Here is a 17,294-nt window from a genome sequence, read left to right as displayed (position 1 = left end):
CATTTTCTTATTTATTTTGTATTATACAATAAAGCCAAACTAGCCTAAAAATGAAATTTGCCTTTAATTTAACTTGACTGATTGAAGGATGCTAAATTAACTAAATGTTTACTTGATAAATTTACCAATTAAGACTTGAACCCCCAAAATTTATTTATGTTATTTATTTATTGAGATTGGGGGTATATGTGGGGAAAGGCGGTCCCTCAGGTAAGTCGGACCCTGGCCATGTAGGGCTTTAAAGGTAAGTACCAGCACTTTGAAGTGAATTCGGTATGCTATTGGCAGCCAGTGCAGCGCTTTCAGTCCAGGCTGGATGTGCTCCCACTTGGGGAGGCCCATCATCAGCCTGGCCGCCGCATTCTGCACTACCTGCAGCTTCCGGATCTGCCCCAAAGGCAGCCCCATGTAGAGAGCATTACAATAGTCTAAACTTGAGGTGACCGTTGCATGGATCACTGTAGCCAGGTCATCGCGGCCGAGGACGGAAACCAACTGCCAAATCAGCCTAAGATGATAAAATGTCGATCTGGCAGTGGCTGCCACCTGGGCCTCCATAGTTAAGGAGGGGTCCAGGAGCACTCCCAAACTCCTAACCTCCGACGCTGGCACCAACAGCGCCCCATCGAAGGTCGGGACAGGGAGCCCCAACCCTGGTCGGCTCCGACTCAGTCACAGGACCTCCGTCTTCGCTGGGTTTAGTTTCAGCCGGCTTAGCCTGAGCCACCCAGCCACGGCCTGTAGTGCCCGGTTCAGGTCTTCTGGGTCGGAGCCCGACCGGCCGCCCAACATCAGATAGAGCTGGGTGTAATCAGCATATTGATGACAACCCAGACCAAACCTCCTGGCAATCTGGGCGAGGGGGCGTATGTAGATGTTAAACAACATCGGGGAAAGCACTGCCCCCTGAGGCACACCACATTCAAGTGGGTGCCTCCGGGACTGCTGTTCCCCTATCGCCACCCTCTGTCCCCGACCTTGGAGAAAAGAGGCAAGCCATTGAAGAGCGAGCCCCTGTATCCCCACGTCGGCGAGACAGTGGGTCAGCAACTGGTGAGGCTTCTATATACTACCATTCAATATCTGTGTCTTTTGCGGCCATCTGTTACACAACACAGGCAATATTACAGAAGAGCCGGGGGGGGGTGTCAAAAAGACACTTCAGAGGACAATATTAAAAATGTAGACAATTACAGTCTGGATTAAAATATTTCAATCACTTCTTTCTATAAAATATTTTAAGATTTATGTCCCACAAAACTCTTAGCCAGTGAGTTCAGTGGTAGCTTCAATTAAGAGAGAGAGGATTTTGCAATTGGTTGATGTTCTGCAAACAAGCCAGTAACATTTAAAAAAGAATACAAAGCAAAAGTCCGGTGACCAAAACAGTCAATAACTAAAGTTAATGAAGGGATTGGGGGGGGGGAGCTTTCATATTAAGCATCAGTCCCAGGAAGAAAGAACAGCTCAAAAGGTTCCCTCCATTTCCCCTCCTACTGGAACTCCCCCATAGTCCCAGGGCCTTCTAGGGGTGTATGACGACCTCAGCTACTTCCCTCCCTCAGAGGCAAGATTTTCCCTCCATTTTTCTTTCCCTTTCTGTCTGAGCAGTCCTAGTGGTCTATTTTTTTTCTTTGCTGAAGAACTTTGGCTGTCCCACCCTGGGTCAGTATGATATTTTACTGCTGGTTCAATCCAGGAACCTGAGGGAAGAGTCAGGATTGACCTTCACTTAAACCACTGAAATTGGCACTTGAGATGTTTTAAAATTCAAAAATAACAAAATATTGTACTTAACACAGAGGGGAAAGGTCAGGTGAAATCAGGGGTTGCAGTACATGCACAGACTTTAGTTCTTAGGCTAGTGAGAGTTTCTTAAGCTATTCAGTGATTTAAACCTTTATGTTGAGAAGCTTTTGTTCCAGTGTTTTCCCAAACACTCTAGGTCAGTTTGAGTATTCTCTTACTCTTTTGGTGTCCAGAAGGCTGGTACCTGCTTTCCTGTACCCAAACCCCTTCTCTTGAAACCCCAATACTCGTCTTGAGTTTTTAACTGACTCTTAAGGTCTCTAAAGGCAGTTTCTAACCACAGCAAACCAGGGATCTCTACTCTTCAGATAACTCCCTGTTTGACTGGTTAGGGAATCTTATTCTCTCTCTCTCAAACAGGAGTCTTAGCCTACTTCCCAAACTTCTTTGCCAGACTTTCACCCAGATCTTAGCTAAGGCTGAAATCAGACTGCATTCAGTCAAGGCAGAAATCTCACTGTCAGTACTCAACTCAAGCAAAGTAGAAATCCGACTCTGTCGGCACTAAACCCTTTTCCTGTCAGGGCTAGACTCAGACTGTCTCAGTACTCAACTCTTCTCAGTTAAAGCAAAAATCTGACTCATTTCTCAGCAACCAGCTCTCTCCAGACCTTTTCTGCTCAGCTGGAGTAGTCTGTCACTCAAGGCTCTCTGTTTGTGAAAAATTAACCCTTCACAGTCCTTTACTCTGTACTGCACTTCGATGCTTTTAAAAAGTGCAGTCTGTTATAGGGTGTCACCCTACAAATGGGCAACTGCCCATACACATGCATCCCTGGTAAGGAATGCTCCCATGCTTCTGTCTTTCCACAAACTATGTAAAACAGAATTGTTCAAGAAGGCATTTCTGTAAAGGTAATAAGGCTGTATTATGATGAAACACTTTGGGAAGGTGCTTTTTACAAAGGAGACTGTGAACTAGACCACTGTGTTTAGTATGCATTACCTATTTGCTATATGCATTATCCTACTCCCACCACATTGTCTTCTACTTACGTAATACCATTTTCTGCATTGTTTAACATATCCTATCATGTCTAATACTTTTTGCTTTGTTTCAAATTTAAACCCAGTCTAATTACATTGCTTATTAGATGTCATATCCTATTGATGACATTGATTTACCCAGTGTAATTGGGTTTGAATCTCAGTGAGAAAGGCAGACTAAAAAGTCAAGTCACAGCTTTGCAGAAAGGACAGAAGCTATCTTTGTTTTATCAAGCTGACATTCAGGAAAGTTTACTGAGGAATTTTTACGCCGACTCTCCATATCCTTGTAAAAAAGCAAAAGCAAAAAATTTATAAATTTAATTCTGCTTTAAAAGAAATGCATGAAACAGTTATTACTAGAAAGGCTGCACATCTAGCTCCTTGCCTAAGAACTGGACAGCATGCATCTTAAGGGAAGGGCACAAACATAAGAATCATATAGATCAATATTTTTTTAAATAAAAGTACCAAAAATGCTTTATTGCCAGTACTGATTATGAAAATATCCCAAATAATTCTGTTCCAACTCTACATTAAAGCCATCAAGGTAAAGGTGAAGCATGCTATTAAAACACAAACCGAGATCACAGCACAAGCAATTGTTAAGCATTTGTCCCACTGATTTCAATGGGGGCTAGTTAAAGCATGCGCTTAATTCTTTCTTCAAAATCAAATATACTTGCATGCTTAATTTTGATCCAATCATGCTCAGAATGTTCACTTCATCAAATTACCACAATCTAGGCATTCAGAGTGTTTAAAGACCATTTTAAGCCCTGGAAAGGCACAGGCAGGGCTCTAGTCGGGGGGGAGCTCTCAGGTACGGAGCTCCGGAAGAGAACCTCTAGGGGGCGGGGCGGTCACGTGTTAAAGACCATTTTAAGCCCTGGAAAGGCACAGGTATTTGTAACCTCATAAAGCTATTAACTAAAGCATTTAAATATCAACACTCTCCTATCCAACTTCATGCAAGATAAGCAACCTTCTTCCTTATTCAACCTTGTCCCTTATTCAACAGCTGAAAAATCTTTTCTACAGTGAACACTTGTTATAAAAAAGGCTTTTCAAAAAGAGCGAGCAAGAGCAATATATCCTTTATTGTTAAAATATGACGCAAATTTTGTAAATTTGGACAATGTCCTTGACAAAAACTGTTATGTGAGTATGGTTTAAACCTTTCATTTAAGGGCTATGTGAAATGGAATGTTAGGGGAATGACTCCAAAATAATCTCCCCTGGAGGGAAGCAGGTGAATAGAACAAGTTATTACTTTTTAGAGAAATACACAGAAGCGCAGAAAACTGTTATCACATTCTTAACCACATGCTTAAGATGCAGCTTGATTAACTGATTTCACATATGGAATTAAGACAGTATGTGGAAATAAAGCCAACAACACTGATCTATTTTATAATGTAACCTCACCTTCTGTTTCAGAAACGAACTAAATACTTGCATTTCTAGTAATGAAAATGACAAGATTTGGTCATATATATTTCCTAATGGATAGATTTCAACTTTTGCAAGGCCCGAGGGAACAACAGTTACTATACTGGTCCTAGAACATAACATTCTTTGCTCTATCAAAGCTCAAGTACTGTAATATGTTTCTGTAGAAAACAGAACAGAAAGTAGTACTACAACTCTAAACACACCAAAAGGATTGTACTGTTTATTTAAACATCCAACTGAGCTCAGTTGGGCTTAATCACTAGTAACTGCTCTTATGACATGAACTGGAGGAACATGTTTTCAACTACCTTCTATGGAAGATGAATGTGCTAAATAAACAACTTCTGTTTCCTTAAGGCTACATCTTCATTGGCTCAGAAAAAAACAAGAACAATGAAAAGTATTTTCATTAAAAAGGGGGTCTTCTGCAATAATTAAAATCAAGCCCTGACGCTATGAACTATACAGAGGGTTTTCATGGCTAACATGTTACACGAGTTCCCAACAACTCTAGGGAAATGCTGTTTTAGCATGTAGTCGAAAAAACTCTTTCAGTCACATTAAAAAAGTAAGATCAGTCTCATTCCAATAGTTTGAGTCAAGCTATGTTCCAATCAAGGAGACTGAGGACACAATCCTGAAGGCAGTCTGTGAATTGCTTAGGATAGCAACTTCACCTCAATACAATTTGAAGATGCACTGGAGCTACGCCAGTGTGGCACCTTGACAGTGCTTTGCCAATGTAAACATGGTGCACGGGCCAGAAATGGGAAGGGCTGCGGGCATCTCAGGGGAGAATGGTGCTTCCTTAGCCTATGCAGCGCCTCCAGTGCCAGTGTAATGTTATGTCAGCAGTCAAATTTAATGGCAGTGAAAAACAAAGTTCACCTGTCTGACTTCTGCCATCTCCATTTAGCCACAGCACAGTTTTGTGTACCAACTAAGTCTGCAGCCAGTCACAGTGCACCTGGGTGCTATAAAAATCTAAGCCAAGAAACTGATTTCTCAGATAAGGCATCATTTCATGCACACTTAGACCACACACAGGGGACTTTGACGATGAGAATGCTAAAGACAGGACAGACTGCATGAATGACCAAGGAGAACAAACATTGTTTCACCATACTGCTAACACTGCTGTGCACAACAACAGCTTTACAGGTACTCTACCTCAGGACATGAACACTGACCTGGATTTTTCACTCCTCCAACAGATGGACAGAAAATGCACTTCAAACAGGTAAGCAAGGGAGAGAGATTCTTTGCCTCAAATGTGAACTACTGCAAATACTCCTCTTACCCAACCAGCAACATGTATCTACTGCATGTTAGCTTGTCAACTCTTCCTCCTTCAACAATTGCTAGTAAGGTAAGGATGAAAAATGGAGCTGTGCTAGCAGAACATCACCATGAGTGATAACATGTCTGTGATAACATATCTGAGTAATCTCACATGTGGGGGAAGGGGCAGGGAAAACAACCAACCACTGGCCAAACACTCATGTCATTTGCTATTTTGCTGGCTCAGTGTCTGTGGGAAAAGCCATAAAGGAACTACAGGCAGAGTTCCAATTCTTACAACAAATGTTTAAATATTGGTCCAATGACTATACTATTTTCCTCAACTGAAGAAGAGTTGGTTTTTATACCTCGCACTTCGCTACCTGACGGAATCTCAGAGCGGCTTACAATTGCCTTCCCTTTCTCTCCCCACAACAGACACCCTGTGAGATATGTGGGGCTGAGAGAGCTCTGGGAGAACTGTGACTGATCCAAGTGTACCGAGCTGGCTGCATGTGGAGGGGTGGGGAATCAAACCCAGTTCTCCAAATTAGAGCCTGCCGCTCTTAACCACCACACCACGCTGGCTCTCAGCAGTGAATCTTGATATTTGGAAATGCCTTGGGGGGAGTGGCAGAGCCATAGGAATGGGAAGAACACCTGGGTGTTACCATTTTTTTGAGCCACAGTTTATGCCATGTTCAGAATACTTAAGTCTACTTGCTGCTCCTTGCTACCACAGAACATTACTCATTTTTGTTTTTGTCAGGCAGCCCTTCAATGGGGAAGAGACAAGGATGGCCCACATTTGCAGCGCAGTACCAGCCACCCAAACCTACAAAGTTTAATTCTAGGTTTAAGCTTTTGTGTTGGTCTCAAAAGGTGCCACTGGACTCAAACTTTGTTCTATTGCTTCAGACCAACACGGCTACCCACCTGAACATTACTAACAGGCAGAGGTCGTTTCGTAGAAAAAGAGCTAGGGGAACTCATTAGCATAAGTCATTAGCATATGCCACACCCCCTGACATCATAAGGCCCGGCGGTGGACCTGCAAGGCCGGCGGGAGTGCGAGGAAGCCCCGCCAAGGCCCTCCCTGGCCCCAGGCAGGCAGGGGTGGGGAGAGGCGGGGAGGAAGCAACTTACCCTCCCTCTTCTCCTGCCTCCTCCTGGCTGAATGAGGGCCGGAAGCGGGGCGGCCGGAAGCAGCTGGTGTGGCTTCGTTGTGTGCCCCCCCACACACCTCACCCGGGGGGACTGCGATCCCCCGCTTCCCCCCCGAAATGACCTCTGCTAACAGGTAGTGACCAGTACACGTAGCTACTATATGGCGTAACAACTCTGTTATTCTAGCCTGAACCCTGCACCATTGTAAGCTGCTTAACAGGTAGTTTATCTAACCAGCAGTTATACCCATCATGGACATCCAGTGATAGGCACAACTCTGCCTGTGATTCTGCAGTCTGCCAGCATAGCTTTCAAACACAGAGAAACATTGGTAGATCAAGAGTGCTGGCTACCCCATTCATCTGACTTCATTTCAGAATTCCGTCATTCAGCACAAGCCATCTCTTTCCAGCAATACGATCAGATGGTGCAAAACTTCAGCTGTGCTAAGACTACTTCCAGGGCTGCCATGGAGGAGAACTGAATGCAGTCTAAGCCTGTGCTGTTCTACAATAGTATGCCTTTCTCTGCATTCTTTTCTCCCCTATTATATATGGATGTTTTGATACCAAGCCCAGTGCAGTTCCAAGTGCCCTATAATGGTCTTTCTGCATGCCCACTCTACATTGTATTGTCCTGTTTCACTACTGGCCAAAAAAGCTGAACTTTGCCTTATTCCTAGTCCCCCTTCAGTGGGATCTGAATCCCCTCACTCCTGCAATCCACGAATGCACTGCCACAATGAGTTATTGCAGAGACGATAACAACCACCTGAGAACGTTCCACTACACATTCCCTTTTGGCTACTTTACAGAGCAATCTTTACACCCTTCTAAACTCACTGTCTAGGATTGCACTTCCCAGTGTCTGTGGTCCCCTTACCTTCCAAAAGGTTGTTCTGTGAGGTATTCTCTCCCCTTGCCCCTGGACCTGAATCCCTGCAGAAGAGGATTTTAACCTCCATCTGCAGAACTCTCTGAAAGCTGGTAGCCACAGGGCTCTCAACGGATGCCACAGTCTTCCATGCAATGGTGGGTAGGTGTGCAGTGTTTTCCATGCTCCTTCTCAGGGAGCAGGATGACCTCAGGAAGGTGTGATGGCATTAGCAGGTGATACAGGGGCATTGTTAACATGCTGCTACATGATTGATGGGTATCAGCATACCCAAGAATGCATCACAATGGGCTGGTTATTTCCATGTATCAGCAGAGTGGTTACTCTATTATATATAAATAAAAATTTGGAAAAGTCAACTGTAGGTGTAAAGTAAAATCACTACATATAAAACAGCTAACAATGTAATCACAGTATCTATGACTTTCCATTTTTAATGATTACACAATTCTAAATTAATATACACAAAATCAGTTTTTAGAGTTACCTATTATTTTTCTACTACTTTGCCTCCCTCCATCATAGGAGATCACAGCTTTTTCATATGCAAACTATAAAAATCTCTGCTACTTGTCAATTTATTGCACCTGCAGTCTTACTACATTCCATCTTAAATGACTTCCCATTTCAAAGGAACTCGTACTGCATACAGATTTATGACAGGAATAAAGAGAGCTGATAAAATATGCTGCTTCATGAAGCATTGTATTCGTACCACCCGGAAAACCACATGGACAAAATGAAAAAGCTCTATGACAAGAGCTAAGATCACCTTACATTTGTGAAATGCAGCATCACTGCACTGTACACATGCAGCTAACCAGAATCTGTACCATGTACATTCATACTATGGGCAGAAACAGGCATAGCTCCCTGGCACAACTGTGCCATACCAGAAGTGGGCAGAGAAAGACAGGACTGAGGAAAGGAAAGGAAAGAGGGCGACCCGCTTACTTGGCACCTTCATCATCCCAGAATTATTTTTGTGTCACTGCAGTACTACACACAGATTCACCATTTGACATAAAATATAGGTTATAGTCCAAAGTATTCTGTCAATTTGTACTTAAACAGATACGCAAAACATTTAAAATACTGGCTGTGAACACATGACATATGTTTTAAGGGCCAAGAAATCCTTTTAAGAGAGATCATATATTCTAATTCACACTGGACAGTTCATTCCCATTGCCACATCATCATAAAAGGAAACCATAAGAGAAGAACGGGGAAAACAGAAGGTATAATATTATTTGTAGTCTACTACATTAATCTCTATAATTTATTAAATGATTATATGGTAATGAAGACGGTTTTTCTGCTAGCAGTATATCTGTAAAAAAAGCATTAGTCAAAGGACACAGGCAAATGTGACAGGATGCTGAGTTTAAGCTATCCAGATGGTTTAACTCTGACAGAAAAACTGACCAGAATAAATTTAATTGAAGGGGAAAACTAAGTTCATTCAGCCAATTAAGGACTCCTGACATGTGTGAGAGCCTCTAAAATTGGAGTTCCTGCACAAACTGGATAGCTCACATGTTGAGACTGGTTATGTATACATCACCACATGAAGGCAGTGGAAATATCCAGGCTCATGCAGTACTAAGAGAGCACTGGGGACAGGAGTACACAACTTTCTGAAAACAGAGCCAGATTAGTTTATCAGTTCTGCAAAGGAAAATTCTGATTTGAATTAAAGAAAAACAGTAGAATGCGATTGTACAAATTTTTTCTAATTCAATAACTCTGCTCCCTCCAAACTAATTGAGATTAATCTGTACCTGTGTTTGTCTAAAGCAAATATATTTGCTGATGCTTTAGACAAACACAATGTATAACTGTCACTCATCAAATGACAATGAATGCATAGGCCATCATCACGCTAACGTGTAGTATGTAGCTTTTCTGTACTGGAGATGCCAACACCAAGATAAATGTTAATCCGTTAGATTGCCCCTAAATCACACAACACAATTCAGAAGAGACACACAATTCTATCCCGAAATAATAATACAGCATACAAAGAACCACAGCATATATTCTACAGGGGGACATAAACAGATTTGTATGATTCAGTATCTTTTCTGTATATTAATTTCATTCAACATAACAGCAGTTTTCATTGTTTACTATGTAGCTGAATTCTACAGCTTCAGAAATTACAGCTTCTACATAGAAATTCTACGTAGCTGAAATCTACAACTTCAGAAATTAATGCTCAGTAATTAAGGCTATTCCAACCCTCAAGGCCAGTGTGCAAAGATGAACATATTTACCACCACCTTTCCTTTTGACCACCAATAATGGTTGGCTAGCAAGATCAGCCATCATTTAAAGAAGCCCAAACTGTTCATCTGCCAACAATTATTCATCTCATCAGTGCTAGTCACTGGTCAAGTTTTAGTTCTTCCTACATTCATGTTGTTTACACCAAATGTGTTAGCTCAGGTTCTTAGATGAAGACAGATCCTGTCCACACTGAGAAGAAATCCCTACCAACCCTTTCAATTAATTCACATATTAGGGTGTTCCTCTAAGGAACTCAGAAAAACATCTCCCTCTGCATACCACAGATAACTATTCTGCTTTTCTTTACATGACTGCTCATGCAAGACAGGTAAGTGACAGAGAAAGAATAGATAACAAATGTTCTCTCCCTGAGAACCTAGAGCCACTATCAGTCCTGAGCTAGAGGGACAAATGATTTGTCTCAGTATAAGGCAGCTCCACATAAAGCACTCAGTTGTGCTAAGATTGTTGATTCATTTCAATCTCTGATTAGTTTAGTCCAACTGGTAACACAGAGAAGGAGTAAGACAGTATGAGAGATGCAAACAGTTCTAGCAGAAGTGGAAAAGGAAAGTGGTAGCAAGATGACAAAGTCTGAGAAAAAATAAAGAGAGCAATAGGATTAGTGTACTGACAAAAAGGCATTCATAGAATTTTCACCACTTTCTATTTTTGCCTTACTTATACCCTGGGGTACAGGGGAAAATGTTAACATTTTTTAATGAAGAACCAGTTAGACATATTTTTAGAACTACTTATTGATACTACGTCATCCAGCAACATCAGAACTATGGAAGCAAAATACAAGGAAAGTATTTTACATCTCCTGACAAAAAAAGTTTAGTCAGCAAGCTATATCAGGAAGTTACCTGATCACAACCCTATCAAATAGTAAGCATAATAAAATGACCTATGAGTGTACTCTGTACTGCAAAGCATAACAAAATGTTGCACAATGTCTGCTTTATACTGCTACAGAGTACTACTCAGACAATAAGATGATTCAGTATCTTAATTAACTTTTCAAGAAATCTTTGAGAAACTGAGGAATTATAACTGCATAATACACTGATTGACCTTTAAAAGTTTTACCTTACTATTTACAAACAGCACACCATCATGGGATGGCATATAATTAAGTATGATGATCAGTGGGGTGGGGGTGGTTAGACACACTGCACTTTGCTTCCAATACCCTATGGATTCTTGTTGTAGTCCAATCACAATTTACAGCAAAAGTGATATCCAGTCTTGCGGAAACAAGTCTGAAAACAAATGAATGCACACACTTCTATATCTCAAAGTCTCTAACAAAGAGGCACACAGGAACTTGCAGTTTAATTTAAGATCTATAATTTGTACACTTTGTTTACGATTTTATGTATTTAGAGACACAGTGGGGGGAAGTGCTGCCAAAAGCCTGAAGAAAAACATCCTTCCCTTTAATAGAGGCTGAACGTGTGAACCCGGGCATGCGAAACCTTTCATGGCATGGAAGTAAACAACATTTACCAGGTAAATAATATACCATTAAGCTTGTATTAAAGGGCATGACATTTTTTCTCCAGGCTGCTGGTGACCCAATTTTTCAGCAATGCTAATTGGCCATATTTTAAAATATCTTTTCAGGTCTTTACAAGCAACAATACTGGCAATTTCAATAAACAAGACCACCTGACTAATCAAATGCTGAAAACATGTTTCTTGTTGAATTTCATCATGCTTTAAACCATTTCCTAAAAGAGAAATGCAACACACAGTTTAAAAGTTTCAAAGACAATTACATGACTACCAGTTTTCATCTGGTATATATTAAATGCCAATTATGTCAACCTTTTATTACATACAACAATGAAATTGGTGTTTATCTTCTGGATTCTGGATCAGGGAACAGTGTGCACCTCCCTTACCAACTGGTTGTATCGCTATAGAACCCATCTTACACTAGCAACTTCACTATAAGATGTACTTGTTTTGCTAAAGTAGTAACTGAATTTTTTTTAAAAAACTTTAAATACTTAAATGCCTTAAAGTCTGCTTTTCCTCCCCATATTTCTTGAACTATTGCGCTAAACACAGTGCATTCTTTGGAACTGATGAAGCACTTAATCACTGCACAACAAGTTCAACCTGCACCCAGAGGCTCTACACACACAAGTATCACAAATGAAAAGCAAAGCTTTTTAAAAGAATCTAACGTGACCTCCTGGTGGGCAAAAGCAAGATTAGGTCAGTCATCTTACTGAGCAACCTTTACAACTAGAAGGTCTGGAATTATTATAACTTAAGTTTCTGACATTTACACTCAACACATTTGACAATATGGAACAATGCCAAGAAAACAAGGAAGGTAGATGCATCATTTCAGCTGGATTCTGAAAGTCTCTAATCAATATTCAGAAGATACAAGACACTGAATGTTGATAACTCAGATTGCAAATAAGTGAAAATGTAAAACCCTTACATTGAAAGAACATAGGCAGTTTATTGAGTGACAACAGTAAGTTAAATAGACCCCTCATTAAGGATTCCTGGAAGATCTCATGTATAACAATTGATCAGTAAAGTGGTATTAAAAGTGCCATTAGTTTATAAGCCCATTGATTTAGAAGGGCATAATTCTGCTTAATGAGACAACTCATAACTGTGTTTAATATACACAGCATGTAAAACTTACAATTCTACACACATCTGTGTGGGAACAAGTAGGTTTAGGACTGCAGCCTAAGAACAGCAAACTTATTATAGTTTCCCTTGTTCTCTCTCACACATGCACAGACTTTACAAAGATTACGAGGTTCCAAGAGAGACCATCCTGTCATTTATAGAGCAATACTTTTATATATACACACATCATATTCAAAGATACTACCAAAACTCAAAGAAGCCCCCCTAAAAGGCAGAGTTGTAATGTCAACAGTACTGGCTGCTTGGACAGGGAGTCAACAAGAAAAAGTTTTTTGGGTTTTTAAAAAGATTACCACTTCTCTTCTTCAGCCATCATCATCAAACCTTCTTCAACTATGTTCAGTACTGGAAGACGCTGTTGAAAGTTTGCAATTGAGACATTCATTTTAATGACCTTTCCTTGACTCATCTCATTATAAATCCCATTTTCGGGATTATGTCAATGCAAACTGGTATTGGCTGATGATCCCAAATGAACATATATTCATACTTATTTACATTTCTCATGTGATTCACACATTAAACACTTACCCTAACAGGGGGACTCCGTGCTTGCACTCTCTGCGGCTGACCACTCTGAGAACTCTGCAGATCTTTTGGAATGCAATTAGCAACAGTGCTACTCTGGGCCCTTAATGAATTTGTGCAATTCACCCCAGCACCAGGTTTCCGGGGCCTCTGTTTAATGCCATCCAGTAATCGAACTAGCAAGATATTACTGGGAAGGTCATCAACACTGCAGTCAACTAACGTCCTGCATTCTGGACATCGCAGCTCATTTCTGGAACTTAAAATACCCAGCAGACACCGTTTACAAAATGTATGTTGGCAAGGTAAGACTTTTGCAGAAGCATCAAGGCGCTCTAAGCAGACAGGGCACTCCAACAGATCCAATAAGGCCGATTCATCCATCTTTTATTTATTTCACCAAGGAATTAACTTTTATAAAATTCATACTGTTTTTGAGTATGTCAAAGGAATCATGTTATATCCATGCCTCTTCACTCTTTTCTCTAAAATTATTCATAAAAGAGAGGAGAGAGAGGGAGAGAGAGATTAACAACAATGGAAAACAGGGAAAGGGTATTTCAACAACAAAAATACCTTGCTTTTAAATACATTTTTACAGTATGACAATATAAAGGGGAAAAAATCCCTAAACAAAACCCCCAAACTACTACTTGTGTTTAATGTGTAATCTAATTCCTATTGATATATCAAGAATAAAACACTTTTTATATTATAAGATTATCCATAATATTTGATTTAAAATCATACACACGAGAGAACTTACATTTGGAGTGTCATAAAAGATCTATTAAAATTCATAATTTCCCAGCAATCTGATTTCAATAAATGAAAGAGAATCTGGTTATATAGAGGCCAATCTTATAAGAAAACTGAAATGTACTTAAGATTGCTACAAGCTTATTGTTTTTCAACAGTGAAAGCTGGCAATAATGACCAAGTTCAAAATATCACTAAATTTACAGTTACCCACAACCTTCACAGAAGTTATAAAACATATAATAATTGCTCTCATAAACTCTCAACAGTCTTCATATCTTCAAATTACTTCAGTTAAGACATTTTCCTGTTCAGGACAGTTCAAACACTTGACTGAAACCTATTAATACTTACAAATCTGCCCATGCTTAACGTTAAATAATGGCAGGCCTCTAACTTAAATGAGAAATACAATTCAGCAAAGTAAACAACTCCCCAAAAATCATCTTACAAGGCCACAATGAAGAGTAATCTGTTCATAACCCATTTTTACAATGATTTTTTGTGAATCAAAAGTCACAGCAAATTGCATTTCGAGAACTCTGCAACTGGATCCAGGCACCAAAGGGGTCATTAGAAGTCACCACACCACAACACATCTTTGAAAATCCCTCTTTTATAAAAGCCAGTTGCACTTAGGGAGCATTGACTGTTCAATTTTTTAAAAATCCCAGTGGTGTACTTGGACACTCCTGAAGTAGTTCTTTGGACCCTAGCCATTAGGAAGTTTTAAGGCATCAACTTCTTGAAGACACTCAGGAAAAAATATTAATTTTTTTCAAGAAAGGGGTAAAATGCTCGACTCATATTATTATACCCCTGCATTTGGTTTTAAATCTGACCATGGATTCAAAAGTGGTAAGTGTTGTTTTTTAAAAAAACAACCCACACCTTAATACCTTCTTAGAGCAAACAGCATTTATACAGTTTACTTTTTGAAGCAGTGCAGTTAGAAGAGTAAGATAAACTATTCTTCCATCTTCAAGATGTCCTAAGCCAAACTACCCTTTAGGACAGAAAAATGATTATTTACTTCATTATCTATTACACGTATTACATAAACACTTTCCTAGCTAATGAGTTTGGAACAAGCAGCATGCATATACTCTGCCCAGACGTTTTGAGTTAGTAACAGGAGGTTAGTACACGGTCATAATAGACATAGCTAACTGCCGAATACAAGAAGATGCCTCCTAGTTTGGATTATGAACACCAGACTTCCTTCGAGATCACTTCAAGGCCGGAGGGGAAAAAAAGGAGAGGAGGAGCTAGAAACAGAGAAATCCTCCCAGCTTGTTACCAAGACATACACGCTGGGCTGGGAGTGGGGCCGGGGGGAGGGAGACATCGTCAACCCGATCTTGACAGACTGAATGAAAGCCTCCTCCTTTCAGACGCGGAGAGTGTAAATTAAGCATTATAGCTTCCTGTACGTGCATAGGATACGTTATATAGACCCACACCTCCGCATAAGGCAGGGAAACCCACCTATAAACGTAAGAAGAGACAAGAGACGCACAGGTTCGGGGGGGGGGGTGGACGGGAGAGAGAAGCACCGCTCGGCAGCCGCCGGTTCCCTTAACTGGGAGACGAGCGGAGGGCGAGTGCGGTCTCTATGGAGATCGGGCTGCCGGTGTCTTGTTACTAAAGGTGGCCCGAGAGAAGCCTTCTCACGGCGGCTGGGAGGTCGTTGATACCGCAGGGGGCGCGTAGCGAAGGGAGAGTCTCTCTCACAGTCTCTGGGAAACGCTTCCACGCCCTCCCCTTCCTGCGGCCCCCGGGCGGGAAGGCATACAGGGGCGGCAAGGAACCGGGGCCGGGGCCGGGCCACCCGAGCTCGCCCACCCGCCCCCTCCACTCACCATGTCCGCAGAGGCCGTCAGAACGAGGGGGGCTCCCTCCTCCTCCTCCTCTCCCCGCGCAGCCCCTCGCTTTCGCGCCTCTTTGTTCCCGTGAGGAGAAGCCGCAGCGCTCCGTCTCTCACAACGCGGCGGCGGCGGCGGCACAGAGGCAGCGCTCTCTTTCTCTCTCTTCTCCCCCGCCACTTCCTTCCTTCCCTCCCTCCCCAAAAGGGGGGTTGACGCGGGAGGCCGCCCCGCCTTAGGGAAGGAGCCGAGGCTCTGAGGTAGAGAAGGGGAGAGGGAGCGGGAGCCTCGGAGCCAGCGAGCCCGCCCGTTGCCCTCCCACTTCCTGGCGCTCCTGCCTCCTTGGGCGGGCGGGCGGAGCTCGGGGTGTGTGCGTGTGTCTCTTCCTCATGCTCCCTCAGCCCTGGTGGGGCTCGTGTGCGAGCCCGAGCAAGCCGCCGCCGCCGCCTCCTCCCCCAAAGCGCTCCCATTCCCTCGCCCTCCTCTCAGAACGTCATCCCCGCCCCTCGCCCCTCTCTTGCCCCAGGCTGGCGTGGAGGTGGTAGCCGCCACCCCACCTCTCGCCCCCGGGCACTCCGACGCGGCTCTGCTGGCCAATCCTTCGGCAGCGTCTCCTTCGGAAGAACAAGCGGAACCGCCGCCCCCCCTCGTCTCCTCCTCCTCCTCCTCCTCCACCACCACCACCAAACCAGGGGCTCCAGCGACTGCGGGACTCGCGCTGAACTAGAACAGAGTTTAAAGTGGATTCCTCGTGAGAAGGAGGAGGGTGGCTGAGCCGCCGACCCGCGCGCCTTAGAGCACAGGGACACGCGCTTAGTGGTAGAAAAGCCGCAGGTTGTCGCCCGTAAGGGAAAAGAGGAGGCACGGCTCGTTTAAGGAAGGGGCGGGTGAGGAGGAGAGACGGGACTCCGTCCGTAGTGCTACTGAGGAGGACGGGGGAAGTCTTGCGCAGCTGTGCGTGGCGACTGAAAGGCTTCACAGGAAGCGATGGTCCTTTCACTGGATTAGCCACGGCGAACTTCAAGGCAAAACGGTCGGGTTTAGGTTCTGATCTATGGTAGAGTTCATTCGAAAGTACAGCTGGACGCAGTTTTTGTTTGGTTGGGGGGGGGGATCACGCAGAGGAACCTACTGTAAATTTTGGAGCGGTTGGCTTCGATAAAGAGTTGGATTTATTTAAAATTTTTATACCCCGCTTGAGGATTACCAGCTTCCAAGTGCGGTCTAGAGGTCTCCAGATTTCAGAGGTCAGTTGCCCCAGAGAAAATGGCTGCTTTGGAGGGTGACCTTTATTGAACTATTAGCCCTCTGAAAACCCCACCCTCTCCAGGCTCCACCCCCAAATCCCCCAACCCAGAGCTGGCAACCCTATAAGACTAAAAGCTGCTCAGTGGCATTCAGAATTAAGTGGGAAAAGCAAAGGAAGTAGAAACTGCAGATGAATATTGGATGGTATTCAGACAGCTTTTTCACTCAATCCTGCCTAGTTCCCTTTCTTAGTGCAGCCCCATCTCACATAGCTTTTGTGTATTCAGGTCCCATGACTTACAACATAACTTTGTTGGGTAG

At 42.7% G+C, this 17,294-nt stretch overlaps 1 protein-coding gene across 1 annotated transcript in view; it reads right to left on the bottom strand.

Annotated features, from left to right (window-relative positions):
- SH3RF1 (SH3 domain containing ring finger 1) overlaps window positions 1-13,554 on the bottom strand; it is a 74,915-nt gene extending 61,361 nt beyond the window's left edge. Inside the window, exon 1 of the mRNA XM_015416238.1 lies at window positions 13,105-13,554. Within this exon, the coding sequence (XP_015271724.1) occupies window positions 13,105-13,485 (381 nt within the window). The 5' untranslated portion in view covers window positions 13,486-13,554. The remainder of the gene's footprint in view (window positions 1-13,104) is intronic.
- Window positions 13,555-17,294: the final 3,740 nt, after the last annotated feature.

This window comes from Gekko japonicus, unplaced genomic scaffold (genome assembly GCF_001447785.1).
Source record: "Gekko japonicus isolate JY-2015 unplaced genomic scaffold, Gekko_japonicus_V1.1 scaffold593, whole genome shotgun sequence".
In the NCBI taxonomy this organism is placed as follows: domain Eukaryota; kingdom Metazoa; phylum Chordata; class Lepidosauria; order Squamata; family Gekkonidae; genus Gekko; species Gekko japonicus.
Note: the sequence above shows the minus strand (reverse complement) of the source record. Positions and strands in the feature narration are given on the sequence as shown.